This window comes from Giraffa tippelskirchi, chromosome 11, assembly GCF_054371585.1.
Source record: "Giraffa tippelskirchi isolate mGirTip1 chromosome 11, T2T-mGirTip1v1.2.pri, whole genome shotgun sequence".
Taxonomy (NCBI): domain Eukaryota; kingdom Metazoa; phylum Chordata; class Mammalia; order Artiodactyla; family Giraffidae; genus Giraffa; species Giraffa tippelskirchi.
Genome location: NC_137285.1, coordinates 128039401 through 128057666, shown reverse-complemented (window position 1 = coordinate 128057666; position 18266 = coordinate 128039401). Strand labels below are relative to the sequence as shown.

At 37.6% G+C, this 18266-nt stretch overlaps 1 protein-coding gene across 4 annotated transcripts in view; it reads right to left on the bottom strand.

The window, feature by feature from the left end:
* Positions 1–18266, bottom strand: part of ANO3 (anoctamin 3) — a 486839-nt gene that overhangs the window by 271271 nt on the left and 197302 nt on the right. Inside the window, exon 1 of one of the 4 annotated variants that reach the window (XM_081543185.1) lies at positions 10846–11067. The exons of 2 other annotated variants lie outside the window; for them this stretch is intronic. In XM_081543185.1, the coding sequence (XP_081399311.1) occupies positions 10846–10891 (46 nt within the window). In that variant the 5' untranslated portion in view covers positions 10892–11067. Of the gene's footprint in view, positions 1–10845; positions 11068–18266 lie in introns of those variants that run through there. One more of the 4 variants, XM_081543184.1, reaches the window with a different exon arrangement.

The window sequence follows — 18266 nt, the reverse complement described above, 5'->3', positions numbered from 1 at the left end:
TTGCCTCCTTTGCCAAAGATAAGGTGTCTATAGGTGCGTGGATTTATCTCTGGGTTTTCTTATTTTGTTCCATTGATCTATGTTTCTGTCTTTGCGCCAGTACCATACTGTCTTAATGACTGTAGCTTTGTAGTATAGCCTGAAGTCAGGCAGGTTGATTCCTCCACTTCCATTCTTCTTTCTCAAGATTGCTTTGGCTATTCGAAGTTTTTTGTAGTTCCATACAAATTGTGAAATTATTTGTTCTAGTTCTCTGAAAAATACCATTGGTAGCTTGATAGGGATTGCATTGAATCTATAGATTGCTTTGGATAGTATACTCATTTTCACTATATTGATTCTTCTGATCCATAAACATGGTATATTTCTCCATCTATTTGTGTCCTCTTTGATTTCTTTCATCAGTGTTTTATAGTTTTCTATATATAGGCCTTTTGTTTCTTTAGGTAGATTTATTCCTAAGTATTTCATTCTTTTTGTTGCGATGGTGAATGGAATTGTTTCTTTAATTTCTTTCTGTTTTCTCATTGTTAGTGTATAGGAATGCAAGGGATTTCTCTGTGTTAATTTTATATCCTGCAACTTTACTATATTCATTGATTAGCTCTAGTAATTTTCTGGTGTATTCTTTAGGGTTTTCTATGTAGAGGACCATGTCATCTACAAACAGTGAGAGTTTTACTGCTTCTTTTCCAATCTGGATTCCTTTTATTTCTTTTTCTTCTCTGATTGCTGTATCTAAAACTTCCAAAACTATGTTGAATAGTAGTGATGAGAGTGGGCACCCTTGTCTTGTTCCTGACTTTAGGGGAAATGTTTTCAATTTTTCACCATTGAGGATAATGTTTGCTGTGGGTTTATCATATATGGCTTTTATTATGTTGAGGTATGTTCTTTCTATGCCTGCTTTCTGGAGGGGTTTTATCATAAATGGATGCTGAATTTTGTCAAAGGCTTTCTCTGCATCTATTGAGATGATAATATGGTTTTTATCTTTCAATTTGTTAATGTGGTGTATCACATTGATTGATTTACGAATATTGCGAATCTTGCATCCCTGGGATAAAGCCCACTTAGTCATGATGTACGATCTTTTTAATATGTTGTTGGATTCTGTTTGCTAGAATTTTGTTAAGGATTTTTGCATCTATGTTCATCAGTGATACTGGCCTGCAGTTTTCTTCTTTTGTGGCATCTTTGTCTGGCTTTGGTATTAGGGTGATAGTGGCCTCATAGAATGAGTTTGGAAGTATCCATGATTTAAATTCTAGAGTAATGTTGTCTAAATGGGCATAAGTGCCTCTGAGTAGGTGATTTGCTCACATCTGGTAAGAGTTATGACTAATTACAAGCTGTTCACTGTTGTGCAAACACCAGCTCACTCATCTGGGAGCAACATGTGAGAACTAGAGAAGCATCATTCAAAATATTAGTGGCCCAAAGTAGGCATTACACCAAAGACTATTTTCCTTAGTAAGAAACTTGGAATTTACTGTATCCCCCCAATTTTTTTGGCTACTTTCAATGATGGACATTTAAATATTTTCATTTCATATTATAACAGGCATAAAATATGAAAATGAGAAACGTAATTTGAACTCTATCTGAATAAAATTTGTTTTAGTTTCCATTTTCCATACACTTGTCCCATGAATAATATTGCTTTATAATTCTTATAAGCATACAACATATCATAAATAATTATAAATTTATAATGTTATATCAGAAATAAATGCAAATTCAGACATTAGCAATATATGGATTGTTTTTAGATAATTTTATTTCTCAACTGAAACTCTTGTATGTTGACATTCATATATAGGCTGATTTCTTTTGAATCATGGCATAAGTGCTGAGCTGTAAGGAAAGTGCGTTAAATTTGACTTTTTCTGATCTGTGTAATAAGGACATCTATAGTACAAGCTTCCCTGGTGATTCAGATGGTAAACAATCCACCTGTAATGCAGGAGACCCAGGTTCAATCCCTGGATCAGGCATATCTTCTGGAGAAGGGAATGGCTACCCACTCCAGTGTTCTTGCCTGGAAAATTCTATGGCCAGAGGAGCCTGGCAGGCTACAGTCCATGGGGTCGCAAAGAGTTGGACATGACTGAGTGACTAACACTATCTTAGTACACACACTGTCCTACAAGCGTAACTTGTACTGGGATATCTTAGAACTTTTTAAGATTAGGAAAAGTTAAAACAATAGCAAAAACAGGGAGAGCCAAATTGGTAAGTGTATTATTTTTTAGAATCCACTTCAAAAAGCTACCCTCAAAACAGTCCTATCAGTCCCAATTTATATAAGAGAAAGAGGGAAATTTAGAGAAGTAAAATTATGGCTAAGATCATGCAATCTAACATACCAAATTATACAGAAGTATCATTTGAACCCAAGCTGCTTGACTCTTGCACTCAAGTTCTTGACCATTCATCTCTCTCTCATTGTAAGTCTGAGACAACCTTGTGTTGATATGTTCAGTCTGTATTCAAAGTAACTATAGACAAATAGACTATAAGTGTAACACTGACTGCAAGTATATAACACTGTGCCTGTGAGATTCACCAGTTCACAGATAAAAACAATTTTTATGTCTTTTTAATATGTCTAAATTGAGCTAATGCTGGTAAATTAAATTCACTTAAAAGAAAAAAAGAAACTGAGTATTTTCAATCAGCTCAACTTTGGGTGAATGATTTGAAAACAAGAATTGGGAAATGTTGGTGAAATCAAGTGAGTAGAGGAAATAGCTAGGTAAAGAAGGAAATCCCTGTACTGAGTTATGAACAATTTTTAATCTCACTGATTTGGAGTCAGATTAGAGAGTTAATGATGCTTTTTATAAACATTATTTACAAAGTACTGAGCCTACTATAGAGTGATTTCTGTAGAAGTAACTAATGGTACACTAATGCTAATCCTTGTAACATTTCTATCTGCCAGGTAGGTAGCTTAGCTCCACTTCTACTAGTTTTGTGACCTTGAATAATTGCTTAACTTCTCTGTCCTTGTTTCCTCATTTATGAAATCACGTTAATAGAAGTGTCTGCTTAGGAATATTAAGTGGTTATTACAAGCAAAATGCTTAAACAGTGTCTGGCAAAGAATAAACATTTAATAATAGCACTTATTATTATTCTGATTTTAGAAATGAGGAAGCTGAAACTGACTGAAAGCAGTTTGGCCATGATCCCCTACTATGTAACAGCCTTTAAAATTCAAACGCAGTCTGTAGGATGCCATACCCCCATTTTTTATTGCACACATTGCCTTTCTCACAGTGACTTTAAATTATGACAGTAAATTATTTAGAAAACACAAACCTAACACATATCTTTCCTAAATATTAATCAAGGAGAACCTTAAACTTTTAGTGTGCATTTTATTTTTTAAAAAGCCATGTTGAGACATGTAATAATAACAGAATACTCATGAAAGTGTTTTCTTTTGAAAAAGCTTATACAGTAAAAAATAAGAATTAAAATACCTGGGGCATAAATGAATTGACAGCATTTGCAGTATTTACAAAGGTCACGAAAGGACAACTGGAGACAAAGTCTGAGAGCTCTTCCTCACAAGTATCAAAACTCCTTTACTGAAGTGTCCAGTAAAGCACACCAGACAGTAACTCTCATTTAGGAACTTCATCAAACCTTACAGAAGAGGAATTGGGGAATTATAATTATATTAGAAACACACTAAGTTACGTTTTCATAGTACTAAACACATGTATGAAGCTTAAGTGCTAGAATCTACACAGTTATGCCTCTATTAATAAGAAAGATCATCTATTTACAATTTAATTTAGCCCACTGTCTTAAATCCATTCTCTTTCTCAGTGTTTACACAGTTACTAGTTTGGTTTTTTTTTTACAAAATTGTTTCTCAAATGTGACTTGTAAGAATTCCATAGATGCATAATTGTAAAGAACACAGATTCCCAGTGTCCCTGGAGATGAGATTCTGTAAGTCTGGAGGCACTGAAGAACTTTAATTTTAATAAGAACTGCAGTTGATTCTTTAAATCTTGCAAATGTGGGAAATGAGCTATGGCAGATAAAATGAATTGCTCAAGATATCACTGAGTGATGGAAACTGTTTAAGACAGAACTTGTGCATGTATTTGCAATGTAGCCACACCTCCACCTCCAAATTGCTTCTAAAAGAGCTCCAAAGCCAAACATAAAATATATACAATTTTAGAGTTATTTTGGGGAGATGCCTTTTGGTCAACCTATTAAGTTCCTAGAAACATAATGATGAGAGGTGTTCCATGACTAATACAGTGCAATTGAAAAATACTTTAAGCGATGTACTTTCACATCCACTCAATTTACCCACAAGAAAGTCCTCTCTTCCATGGCCAACTATTTCTCATCTTTAGTGAGGATGTGAGTCTGGGCCTGATGTTTTGATAAACCTGAGTCCTGCAGCTGGTACAGGCTTCCTACACACCTGCTGAGTTGCCATGTAGGAAGTAACTGCTGCTTTCCCATGCAATTTAGGAGGAAAGGCAACAAATGAAGGGAAGGTTGGGTTGGTTGTACTAATGATCTGTCAGGTTTAGAATGTGATTTCACACTTCTGTAACTTCTGATGAAGTCAGAAGGTGTAATGAAGATTATTCTGTTTAAAGTTTTCACTTCACTAAGGCCGCACAAGGGAGTGAGCTGACCACGATCAAGCGCAGAGATCTTAGAACTCTGCCTTCAACTCATTAAGGGCTAACTTGGCAATGCATATAACATCCAACCTTCTAATTCCCTCACCTTGAAAACAGAAAAAATCTATCTGCTAAATTTTTAGCCATTATAAAATAATGCAGTGTACTTTTAATTTGGGGGGACAGTGGATAGTGATAGTATTCACACAACCTTAGCAGCTTTTTTTGCTTTTGTTTTTGTTGCTATCCTTCACCACATTCCTGAGAGATGAAGATTATTATCCCAAAATTTTGGATAAGGAACCTAACAACCCAGTTATTTGTTAGGTAAATACCCAGAGTTACAGAGGGAAAGACAGGATTCAATCACAGGAAAAACTGAGTCAACACTTTTCATCAAGGTATGACTACTTTACATTAATATGTAAATACTAACATTTTCTAAATATCTGAGCAATGGTAAAATGCCAAAGTAATAAACAGAAGAAGGTCAAGCTTTGCTATGCCTATAGATTTGGGTTTCTTTTAATAGGTTAATTTATATCCAGTTGACCCTTTAACAATGTGAGGGTTAGGGGTGCTGACTCTCCATGCGGTCAAAAACCCACATATAATTTACAGTCCACCACTAAATCCCTGGACTGCAAGGAGATCCAACCAGTCCATCCTAAAGGAGATGAGTCCTGGGTGTTCATTGGAAGGACTGATGTTGAAGCTGAAACTCCAATACTTTGGCCACCTGATGCGAAGAGCTGACTCATGGAAAAGACCCCGATGCTGGGAAAGATTCAGGGCAGGAGGAGAAGGGGACAACAGAGGATGAGATGGCTGGATGGCATCACCAACTCGATGGACATGGGTTTGGGTAGACTCAGGGAGTTGGTGATGGACAGGGAGGCCTGGCATGCTGCGGTTCATGGGGTCGCAAAGAGTCGGACACGACTGAGCGACTGAACTGAACTGAACTGAACTAAGTATCTGGTTCCTCTGTATCCATGGTTCTGCATCTGTGAATTCAACCAACTGTAGATTGTGTAGTACTGTAGTGTTTACTGTTGAAAGAAAACCACATGTAACTGGACCCATACAATCCAAACGCATGTTGCTCAAGGGTCAGCTGTGATCATCAACCCCAATATTTTTTTCCAGTAACATCATGTTCACAGTATAACGTTAAACTCTACATTGAGATGAAAATTTCAGCCCTCTAGAACTCTCAGGAAATATGAAGCATTTGATACTTGAACTTCTAGATAGCTTTCATAAACACTGACATATTTACATCATAGTTAATTTGGATGGAATTTCTTTTAAACTTTACCACTTGTCTTCATTCCTACTATAAGATATATATTTATTGCATAATATATACTACTGTTGCTAATTCAAAACTATCATTTTAAACATCAATGTTCTTACTTTGAAGTAACATGGCAATCCCTCTAAGCCATTTGTGGTACACGGGATTTTTAAAGAGATGATCCTAGATCATGTTTGCTTTTTGGACTGAAGTATCTCTTTATTCTAATCACAGTATGATTCATAGTTACTAGGAGATTATCTATAACTAGAGTCATAAATATCTAAGAAATCGCCTGTGGAAAGGGAAAGAAAGGGAAGGGTAAAAATGAACAGAGCAGAAGACCTGAGGGGCTCTCAGTTAGATCAGATACTCAACCCTTTCTGATGATCCAGGGTGATACTCAGTAACAGCCTGAGTACCAGTCTGTGCCTAAGGACCAGTCAGAATAATTTTCTGTCTTTAAAATATCTTCCCCAACATTTTCCCTATGTAGCTGGGAAGTATTTTAACAAGAGACAATGCCTTCCCTTCTTCAGTCATAAATAAAAGAACAGACGGTCAAAATACCAGGGAGAGTTACTACGAATGTGTGAATGCATTTCTGTCATTGTATAAATGGCTTTAGATTTTTTTCTGGATTCACCAGGGTGAGAGTATAGGAAGATTCTAGATCCTAAAAATATCAGTGAAGGGAAAAGGAGGCTTAAACAGTGGATGCCAGAAATTCTGAAACCAGATATTCTCCGCAACACCCTCCCTTCTAGGTCTTGTGAAGCAGAAACTAGGCACAAAGCAAGCTGGTTGCTGAGAGACTCGACAGGTGGGCCCCCGCAGTAGTGAATAATTTAAGAAAAAGAGAATGAAAGTGCCTGTGGCCTGCCAATTCCCATGTAAGTGTAAAGATTACTATTACCACATAACTTATTTGAGTAGGAAGTATTTGATTCTGTGGAAATATTATAAACACTCTTCATGTTTAACCAAATGTCCTTTTGATAATGATGAATCACTTAACCACTTCTGATGCTTCCATTAAATCCAAGCTTTTTGGGACAGGCTGTGTTTGATGTGACCTATGGCTTCTCTGAAAGTCCTACTGGCTGTATTGGTAAATAACAGCCACCAGAAGCCAGAACTACCATTGTCGTTTTCCTGTGCACTCTTGGGTGACAAACGAATCCATTTTAAATCAAGTGAAACAAAGCAAACCAGGCTGAGGAGTGGTTGGATCTGCATCAGAAATCAATGATGATTTGCCAGCTAGTAAGTTCCTCCAACATGTGCTAAGTCAAAGGCAAACACACACTCCCAGTTGTCTGAAAGCATAATATGCTCATTTACCTTTGGGACTTGAGGAATAAAGTTGCAAAAATCCCATCCCAACATCTCTCCACTCTAGCTGAGGATTCTCACTTTTGTTTTTTTTTTTTTTTGCTTCCTTATTATGCCTCTTAATGAAACAATCTATTAATAAAATTTAAATAAAAATCAAAAACATATGTGGGCCTTTTCTTCAGAAAACAAAACTTAACTAGCATGGCCAAGAAACAGAATGTCAGTATCTTCCTAGAAAAATACAAAGTTCTCTATAATTCACATAAAGGTGGTGTTCAGCAAGCCTCTCAGACTTCCTACTGTACAAAGTTCTGTGAAGGAGGTTTCTGCAGCAACAGGTTTGGGAATGAAAGTGTCCTTAATATTGCTACCACTAAGCATAGTCCCTGGCACACAGCAAGAACCTGCTAAATATGTGGTAAGTCGGTAGTGAATAAATGCAATTTATTTGCAAAGGAATTTTAAAATTATGGAAAAAATTGAATTTCTAAATTTACTTTATGGGAATTTAGGTGAAGTTTTCCTGAGGTATAGTCATATGAGTTGAATAGTTCAGGACTGTAACTCAAGACTACTGGAAGGAATCCTTAGATGGTCTGGAATCCAGTTTTCCCTAAGAAATCCTAAAGTAATAACAATGAGTGAGACTAAAGAAATGAATTATAAGGAAATAATTCATAAAGGGCAATGAATTATAAGGAAATCACTGAAGGTCTGTGTTTTTTTAAAACTCCTAAGAAGTCAACAAAAATGAATGAGGCTGGGAAGAAAAACTATTACTATTATTGCTGCTGTTTTTGTTATTGTTTACTACATTTTAAACCCCAATCATGTGCCAGACAAACTAAGGTACTTTGCAACATATATATTATTATCTTTATTTCACAGTGGTGGTGATTGAGGTTTAGAGAGATATTAACAAATGTAATTTGTTAGCAAGATATGTAGGATGAAAATCCAAGGCTGAAAATGAAGATCATAGATTAACCTAAGGATAACTATTTTAGCATCGATATTGATTTATTGAAAACACTGAGTAATATCAGTGTTTGGATCAATGATTGATTACTACATATTTCTCACACATATTGGAACGTCTCCAAGCTTGCTGAGAATTTCATTACTGTGTGCTTGTTTATCAAGTTATTGAACATTTTTAAAGTTTTATAATAACAGTTTTTCTGAATATCTCAGGCTATTTCTAGGTATTACAAAGCTGAAATCAAAACCACAAAATATATTGATATCCCTTAAGATAAAAATAATCCTCATAAATTGCTTTACTTACCCAAATTATTTCCTAACAGTGAACTAAAAGCAGCGCTTTCCACTTTATCTGACCCAGGGGAAAAAAAAAATCATCTCTTTTCATTACACCTGCCCTTCCCATAGACCAGAGGAAGACCATGGTGGTCAGGTGCTCACTTTTTTCACACTTATATATGAAGAAAAGTCCAAAGAAGTTAAAAACTTCACTCAAGGTTTCTAAGCTAATTATAATGGCAGGCTTAGGATTTAGGACACTAGAGTTATAGTACACAATTTTCTCCTCTTTAATGTGCAGTTTTCAGGTTAATGTTACAATGGAAAGCATCCCTAAAAGCTTTCTGTCTCACACTTCTTGGGTAAGAAAGCATCTAGAATAGTGTTTTACTCCTCCCTCTTTGTAAAATTAAAATAGTTAATCCTATGTTTGGTATGTCTTTTTGAAAAGTCCACTCAGGGTTAAGAAACAATTAACTAAAACCACTTTAATGATGCTTCTTTCCTATTCCTCCTGCTCTCTGCATTTATCCTTCTGCTACAGTTGCTTTTTGTGCCAAAAAGTAAAGGAAGCTTGAAAATAGATGTCTCATAATGCATCATAATGGAAACAATGCTCATAATGCATCATAATGGAAACAATGACAGCTGGGGCTAGAGTTGGCAATTATTTGCTTTTAAAAACACAATATGTGTTCATACATAAGTTGTGTGAGGGCTATTTCAATAGTTCAGGCCCCAGAAATAAGTTACCCATAGCACCCGTGCATCAGGGGAAGATTATTAACCATATGAACCTGGTGCAAAGTTCCTATACTTGTCTTCTTTCTGAATATTTGTATGTGTTTAAAATAATGATTAAAGGGAACACAACTTTTGGAACAACTAAATTTTCTTTGGAACATTTAGATTTGAAGTGGAATTGCATACAAGTTGAATTTTTTGTCTACCCAATCTCTCATCTCACTTCCAACTTCAATATATTTGCAAAATAACCTATAGAACTTGGACTTGAAGAGAGTATAAAACTATGCCATTCAAAGCTCACTCAGTCCATAATTTGCCTAATATGGGGATTGCTCCTAAATCATCCCTGGTGGATTCAACAGTTTTTGCTTAGAAAAAGGCAAATATCTACAAAGAAACAACAGTTGGCCAAAAAAAAAAAAAAAAAAAAAAACCATGAATAGCATGTGGGCATGGGGAGGTAGGAATATTTAATTAAATGTATATGTCACCTTTTTTTTTTTTTGACCATGCTGCACAGCTTGTGAGATCTCAGTTTCCAGACCAGGGATTGAACCTTGGCCATGAAAGTGAAAGCCCAGGGTCCTCACCACTAGGCCACCAGGGAACTCCCTATTTACTTCACTTTGCATGAACAAATCTACTATTCCAGAATTCACATATCTTAGGTACCATATGATCCACTATGACATAATTATCATCATTAATTCCAAAAAATGGCAATTATTCTATTTAATAATTTTACGACAAACTCCAGAAAACTGGAAACATATCCAAAAATATGTTATCTATTAAAAAGCTTTTAAATAAAATAATGAACAAGGACCAAAGAGTGAGAATAACGTGAAAAAAAATCTCGATTTGACTGTGAACATATATAGACTCATCACTGTATCTAGGCAGAAATTTGAAGGAAAGGCAAAGAGAGATAAGACAGAGAACCTACCAGAGGAAGCTACTAACAATAATAAAATCCTGAAACCCAGAATCAAGCATAATGACAAGGGAAAAATTGAATTTTCTGAGAAAGTTTCAGAACCCCTTCAACAGGCCAACTTCTGGAACTGTCCAAAAATTAATTTATCCTAGGATTGTGTAAAATCATCTTAAATAGGAGATCCACTTATGTGGAGCTTATTAACCATCTGAATCACAGGCTGGGGCAAACCTGGGCCAATATCTCTGTTTTCAAATCTCAGAGCGCAATTACGCTGGTAGAACAACCCCTACTAAGCTAGTTTACTGCAACGCATTGACAGAATCTTAGAAGAGATAGACATTACAGTCTCCGAAATGATGAATTCCGCTTTTCCCAGGGACCATGCGGAGGCTCAGAGATCAGACTCATTTCGGATGCAAAGTGAAGTGGCATTAAAAAAAAAAAGAAGAAGAACATTTTTTAAAAAAACTTCACAGAGCTCTCCACCTCTGCGACGCATTAGTCTGGAAAGGATGCTCCTACACAACTGCAAGGGCATGCAGACGGGACGTGACGCCCACAGAGAGGAGGGGACCAAGATTCCGACTGACCTTTCTGCTGTTTAAAGGACTGAATCGAGCCTGAATGATGGACCATTTCCACTCAGTGCGTCCCCGCCGGTTTAGGAAGCTGTCCGAGGGAAAGGTGGAGTACCAGTATCCAGACTCTGTGAGAGCCTCAGAGGCTCAATGCAATCCCGGAACAACCGCGAGCGCACTGCAATCAGACACCTGCTTTTGCCTGCACTTAGCTCCCTAGACAGCGCGCCCACTGTTGTCATGGCAACAGCGAGGGCGGTCCAGCGTCCGGCTCCCCTTAGCGGCTACTCGACGAATAGCCCCGCATACCCAGAGTGTCCAGTACCGCAGTGTGGGTGGGCGATATGCGGGGTATGCCGGGTGTGGGAAGGGAGAACTTCTCCTAGAGTCTGTAAATGAATTGCAGCAAATCTCTAAAACCTCAAGTTCAGTTCGATTCAATTCAGTCGCTAAGTCGTGTCCGACTCTGCGACCCCATGGACTGCAGCACGCCAGGCCTCCCTATCCATCACCAACTCCCGGAGTTTATCCAAACTCATGTCCATAGAGTTGGTGATGCCATCCAAACATCTCATCCTCTGTCGTCCCCTTCTCCTCCTGCCTTCAGTCTTCCTCAGCATCAGGGACTTTTCCAATGAGTCAGCTATTAGCATGAGGTGGCCAAAATATTGGAGCTTCAGCTTCAGCATCAGTCCTTCCAATGAATATTCAGGACTGACTTCCTTCAGGATTGACTCGTTTGATCTCCTTGCAGTCCAAGGGACTCTCAAGAGTCTTCTCCAACAGCACAGTTCAAAAGCATCAATTCTTCAGGGCTCAGCCTTCTTTATGGTCCAACTCTCACATCCATGCATGACTACTGGAAAAACCATAGCTTTGACTAGATGGACCTTTGTTGGCAAAGTAATGTCTCTTTTTTTTAATATGCCGTCTAGGTTTGCCATAGCTTTTCTTCCAAGGAGCAAGTGTCTTTTAATTTCATGGCTGCAGTCACTATCTGCAGTGATTTGGAGCCCAAGAATATAAAGTTTTCTGTATTGCTGTTTAGCACTGTTTCCATTATTTCCCCAGTTATTTGCCATGAAGTGAAGGGACTGGATGCCATGATCTTCATTTTTTGAATGATGTGTTTTAAGTCAGCTTTTTCACTCTCCTCTTTTACTTTCATCAAGAGGCTCTTTAGTGCTCCTTTACTTTCTGCAGTAAGAGTGGTTTCATCTGCATATTTGAGGTTATTGATATTTCTCCCAGAAATCTTGATTACAGCTTGTGCTTCATCCAGCCCAGAATTTCACATGCCATACTCTGCATGTAAGTTAAATAAGCAGGGTGACAATATACAGCCTTGACGTACTCCTTTTCCCAATTTGGTAACAGTCCCTTGTTCCATATCTGGTTCTAACTGTTGCTTCTTAACCTGTATACAGATTTCCAAGGAGGCAGGTAAGGTGGTCTGGGATTCCCATCTCTTTAAGAATTTTCCACAGTTCGTTGTGATTCAAACAGCCAAAGTCTTTGGTGTAATCAATAAAGCAGAAGGAGATGTTTTCTGGAACTCCCTTACTTTTTCTATGATACAACAGATATTGGCAATTTGATCTCTGGTTCCTCTGCCTTTTCCAAACCCAGTTTGAACATCTGGAAGTTCTCGGTTCATGTGCTGTTGAAGCCTCACTTGGAGAATTTTGAGCATTACTTTGCTAGCATGTGAGATGAGTGCTGTTGTGCAGTAGTTTGAGCATTCTTTGGCATTGCCTTTCTTGGGGACTGGAATGAAAACTGACCTTTTCCTGTCCTGTGGCCACTGCTGAGTTTTCCAAATTTGCTGGCATATTGAATGCAGCACTTTCACAGCATCATCTTTTAGGATTTGAAATAGCTCAACTGGAATTCCATCCCCTCCACTAGGTTTGTTCGTAATTATGCTTCCTAAGGTCCACTTGATCTTACACTCAGGATGTCTAGCTCTAAGTGAGTGATCACACCATCGTGGTTATCTGTGTCATTAAAAACTGGGTTATCAACAGAAAATTGGATTAAAGATTTACCGAGCATGGACCCACCCATCAGAACAAGACCCAGTTTCCTCTATAGTCAGCCTCTCCCATCAGGAAGCTTCCATAAGCCTCTTATCCTTATCCATCAGAGGGCAGACGGAATGAATCCCACAATCACAGAAAACTGACCAAACTGATCACATGGACCACAGCCTTGTCTAACTCAATGAAGCTATGAGCCATGCCATGTAGGGCCACCCAAGACGGGGTCATAGTGGAGAGTTCTGACAAAATGTGGTCCACTGGAGAAGGGAATGGAGAACCACTTCAGCATTCTTGCCTTGAGAACCCCATGAACAGCATGAAAAGGCAAAAAGATATTACAGTGAAAGATGAATTTCCCAGGTCAGTAGGTGCCCAATATGCTATTAGAGAAGAGTGGAGAAATAACTCAAGAAAGAATGAAGAGATGGAGCCAAAGCAAAAACAACACCCAGCTGTGGATGTGACTGGTGATGGAAGTAAAGTCTGAGGCTGTAAAAAACAATACTGCATAGGAACCTGGAATGTTAGGTCCAGGAATCAAGGTAAATTGGTCAAACAGGAGATGGCAAGAGTGAACATCGACATTTTAGGAATCAGTGCAATAAAATGGACTGGAATGGGCAAATTTAATTCATATGACCATTATATCTACTACTGAGGGCAAGAAAACCTTAGAAGAAATGGAGTAGCCCTATAGTCAACAAAAGAATCTGAAATGCAGTACTTGGATGCAATCTCAAAAACAACAAAATGACCTTGGTTTGTTTCCAAGGCAAACCATTTAATATCACGGTAATCCAAGTCTATGCCCCAATCACTAGTGCTGAAGAAGATGAAATTGAATGGTTCTATGAAGACTTACAAGACCTTATAGAACTTATACCAGAATAAAGATGTTCTTTTCATCATAGGGGGCTGGAATGCAAAAGTAGGAAGTTAAGAGATACCTGGAGTAGCAGGCAAGTTTGGCCTTGGAGTACAGAATGAAGCAGGGCAAAGGCTAATAGAATTTTGCCAAGAGAACACACTGGTCATGGCAAACACCCTCTTCCAACAACACAAGAGAAGACTCTATACATGGACATCACCAGATGGTCAATACTGAAATCAGACTGGTTATATTCTTTGCAGCCGAAGCTCTATACAGTCAGCAAAAACAAGACTGGGAGCTGCCTGTGGCTCAGATCATGAACTCCTTATTGCCAAATTCAGACTTAAATTGGAGAAAGTAGGGAAAACCACTAGACCATTCAGGTATGACCTAAATCAAATCCCTTATGATTATACAGTGGACATGACAAATAGACTCAATGGATTAGATTTGATAGACTGCCTGAAGAACTATGAATGGAGGTTCATTTCATTATACAGTAGGTAGTGATCAAGACCATCCCCAGGAAAAAGAAATGCAAAAAGGCAAAATTGAGGCCTTACAAATAGCTGAGAAAAGAAGAAAAGCTAAAGGCAAAGGAGTAAACAAAGATATACCCATCTGAATGTAGAGTTCCAAAGAAACGCAAGGAGAGATAAGAAAGCCTTCCTGAGTGATCAATGCAAAGAAATAGAGGAAAACAACAGAATGGGAAAGACTATAGATCTCTTCAAGAAAATTAGAGATACCAAGGGAACGTTTGATACAAAGATGGGCATAATAAAGGATAGAAATGGTATGGACCTAACAGAAGCAGAAGATATTAAGAACATGTAGCAAGAATAAACAGAAGAACTATACAAAAATGATCTTAATGACTCATAAGTACAAGTAATTCACTCAAGTTTTGGGGCTGCTTCTATCTAGGCACAGACTGATTTCCTAAAAGTTGGTCTGAAACACCTGCACTTATAGAAGTGCAAAGTTGGTTTCTGCTCTAAGAGGAATGCAATGGCGGCTGCAGGGACAGTTTCATTTTTCCTGCTAAACTTGAATATGGAAAATATGAATAACCTCCACTTATCCAGTAGAATGGGTTTTTAGATAAACAATGTTAAAGTCTAGCACATTACACTTGAGTTCTCCTCTTGTATTTCAGTTACTGAGACTGGACCATATATGATATGGGCTCTGGATCTTTTCAGTAGTCATGTATGGATGTGAGAGCTGGACCATAAAGAAGGCTGAGCACCAAAGAATTGATGCTTTCGAACTGTGGTGCTGGAGAAGACTCAAGAGTCCCTTGGATGCTAGGAGATCAAACCAGTCAATCCTAAAGGAAATTAACCCTGAATATTCATTGGAAGGACTGATTCTGAAACTGAAGCTCCAACACTTGGGCCACCTGATGCCAAGAGCAATTCATTAAGAAAAGACCCTGATGCTGGGAAAGATTGAAGGCAGGAGGAGAAAGGGATGACAGAGGATGAGATGGCTGGATGGCATCATTGACACGTGGACTTGAGTTTGAGCAAACTCTGGGAGGTAGTTTACGCCAGGGAAGCCTGGTCAGCTGCAGTCCATGGGTTCACAAAGAGTCGGACACAACTAAACAACAACAACAGGTAACAGGTGCTGAAAAAATGCTATCCAAGTTACTTAACTTAATCCTCATAAAAGAACTATAAAGTGGGTAGACTATTATTATCTGAATATTATAAAAGAAACTGAAGCCCAGCACAACAAAGAATTATCACGTAAAGAAACACGTAAAGCAACACCTTGAGAAAGAAAGGAAGGCACATGACACCTAACGACAGGCAGTCACTTTCAGAAGGCCGCAGCGGCCAGAACAAGAATCAGGGGCCTGCTCAACACACTCTTTGGTCAGTCTCTTTTCCTCTTACCAGTGCTTCCTGATTCAAACTTCTCAAGTTCCTCCTGGAAGATGTAACATACTACAGAATAGACACACAACAAGAGAGTCTAATATTTCCTCGGTTTTAAAGTTTTGTGAGATCAACTCAGAATCATGTGAAAGATCCAAATAAAGGTAGATAAAAGAGAGAAGGATACACAGATATCAAAAATTTCAAAACCTCAGACAGGTCGAGCTACTAGCATATGTTCTTTGATTTCACCTATGGTTCATGATATAAGGACAGTAAAGGGAATGCAGTTTTGCACAAGCAGATGTTTCAGTTATATACGCCAGCATAACAAACCACTCTGAAAGTAGAGGCTTAAAACTGAAATTTATTATTATCTCTCATGGTATTTTATAGGTTGCCTTGGGTCAGCCTGGTGGTTCTGACTCAGAGTCTCTCCTGAGTTTTCAGTGACCTGGCCTGAAGCAAGTCATCTGAAGCAAGAAGAGTGAAATTGGATTTCACTCTCAGTGGGAGCCATAGCAAAGGTTATGCAGCCTTCTTTAATGAAGGAGGGTCCTACAGAAGGAAAATGTTGAGCATTCAGTAAGAGCTCAGGAGGCAGACACTAAGAAAATATTAATTATTATTATTAATATTTGGTTATAAGAATGAACTCAATGTGAGTTTATATCCAACTGAAGATTTGGAACAAATCTCAGAGTCAGTCTCCACAAAGGGTCCTTTTAGAGATGTTTTTATTGAAGAGGGCACTGAAAACCAAAGCAATAACTCACTTACCAGAGAATGTTTTTGTTATGCTTTGTTCATTTCATTAAAATTCTAATACAACTGGTAGGTCATTTTGATACAACACAATTCACTGGAATTTAATACAACCTGATTCTCATAGGTGAATATTAGATAATGTACTTAAGGACTAGTTTATGGCAGGAAACTAACATATCTCAAACATTAGATACTATTATTATAATTATGATCCCAATGGATTTGATCTTCCTTTTCAAATCCTTTTAAATCACTGGGTTTGAATCATAAATATTTTTGAAATGTAAGCAGTAATCCAATTCATGATCAGGAGGAACAGTTGCAAGAATTAAAAGCCTCTGGTTCTACCCTACCTATACTCCAGATATAGGTAACATTTTCAATTTTCTACAACAACTTCATTCTGCTGATGTCTGATTTTCTCCAGCCACACATCAGCAGGAGGCAAGAATGCATGCACGGGATCTAGGGATGACTAAGAATTTGAACGTCATTAGAAAGAATTTAGCTTCATTATTTTTTCCCAAAAAAGTAGTTTGGCATTATTCCTAGCACCCTTGTACCCAAACCTCTGCAGTGCATCTAAGATTAAATTATCTTCTCATAAAATTGACTGCTTTTAATTAGAAACATTTTAGGCTGGACTGACAGATTGACTAGCAAGGGACTCAAAGAACATCTTTGCTTGTTTTAAAATCAGTGTTTTAAGGAAGGTTGCTAGAGGAACAGCTTTGTGAGGGGCCTTGGAAATTTCTAGCACCATCTGCTTTACAGGAAAAGCAATGCAAAGAGAAGGAAAGGCTGTGTGTCTGTGTGTGTGTGTCTGTGTCTGTGTTTCTGTGGTGTATAAAGAAAGAGAGTTTGTGTGTTTGGGGAATGGGGAGTGCAGAAAGAGGTGTTTAAACAAAGACTTTCCTGAAAAAAAAGTTTATGGTTTGTTAAAAAGAAATAGTTTATACTGACATCTCTACTGTAGACAGTTTAGGAATGCATATTAAATAGCCCTATTAGGGAAAGCTAAACTAAATGGCTTGTTTTTTCTTATTGTTTTTCATTTTGGACTTCTTCACATTTTTAAAAATTTCTTGCAGTTTAATACAAAGTGGAAAATATGCTGAGTAAAATGATTCCAAAATTTTCTGAGAGAAAAATACATGTATATCTTGAAATTATTTGTTTATATGTCTGCCTTCCCTTTAGATACAGCTGCTCTTTGTGAATGGCTAATGTGTCTTTAAGTTTGTATCCCCAGAACCAATCACAGTGCTTCACGTGAGTGAATGAATGAACAAAAGGAAGAAAGCAATAAAAAGAGGAAGGAAGGGAGATAATCCACTTCTAGGAGTAATCATGAAAATGAGATTACTGGAATGATTGATACATGTTCACCATGGCGCTGTAAGCAGAATATAGAACACAGTCAAGGTTTAAACCTTGACTTCCTTACTTGCTAGGTGTCTGCTCTTGAGCAAGTTACTTTCCTCAAATTTTAATAATGAAAAACAAATATTTATTTTATGTAATTTTCAATAAGGGGGCATGATTAATATGTTCTTGACTATAATATATGTTCTTGACTATAATTTGCAAAACAGAGGGAAAAAAAGACTGGAAAGAAACATACCAAAAATGTCCAGAATAATTAATTTTGCAAGTTGGGATTAGAGTAGATTTTTTTTTAACTCCTCCATGTATGTTTGTCAAGTTCATATTTTGTATAAATTATGCAACATTGATTTTAAATTGATTAAATACATGTATCTTTAAAAATCCCTCCATATCTTTCTATAACTCTGAGTTTCTTTCTTTTTCCATCTTGGAACATGGCTTTTTTTTTCCTTGTTGAGGTTTCTGCTGCATTTG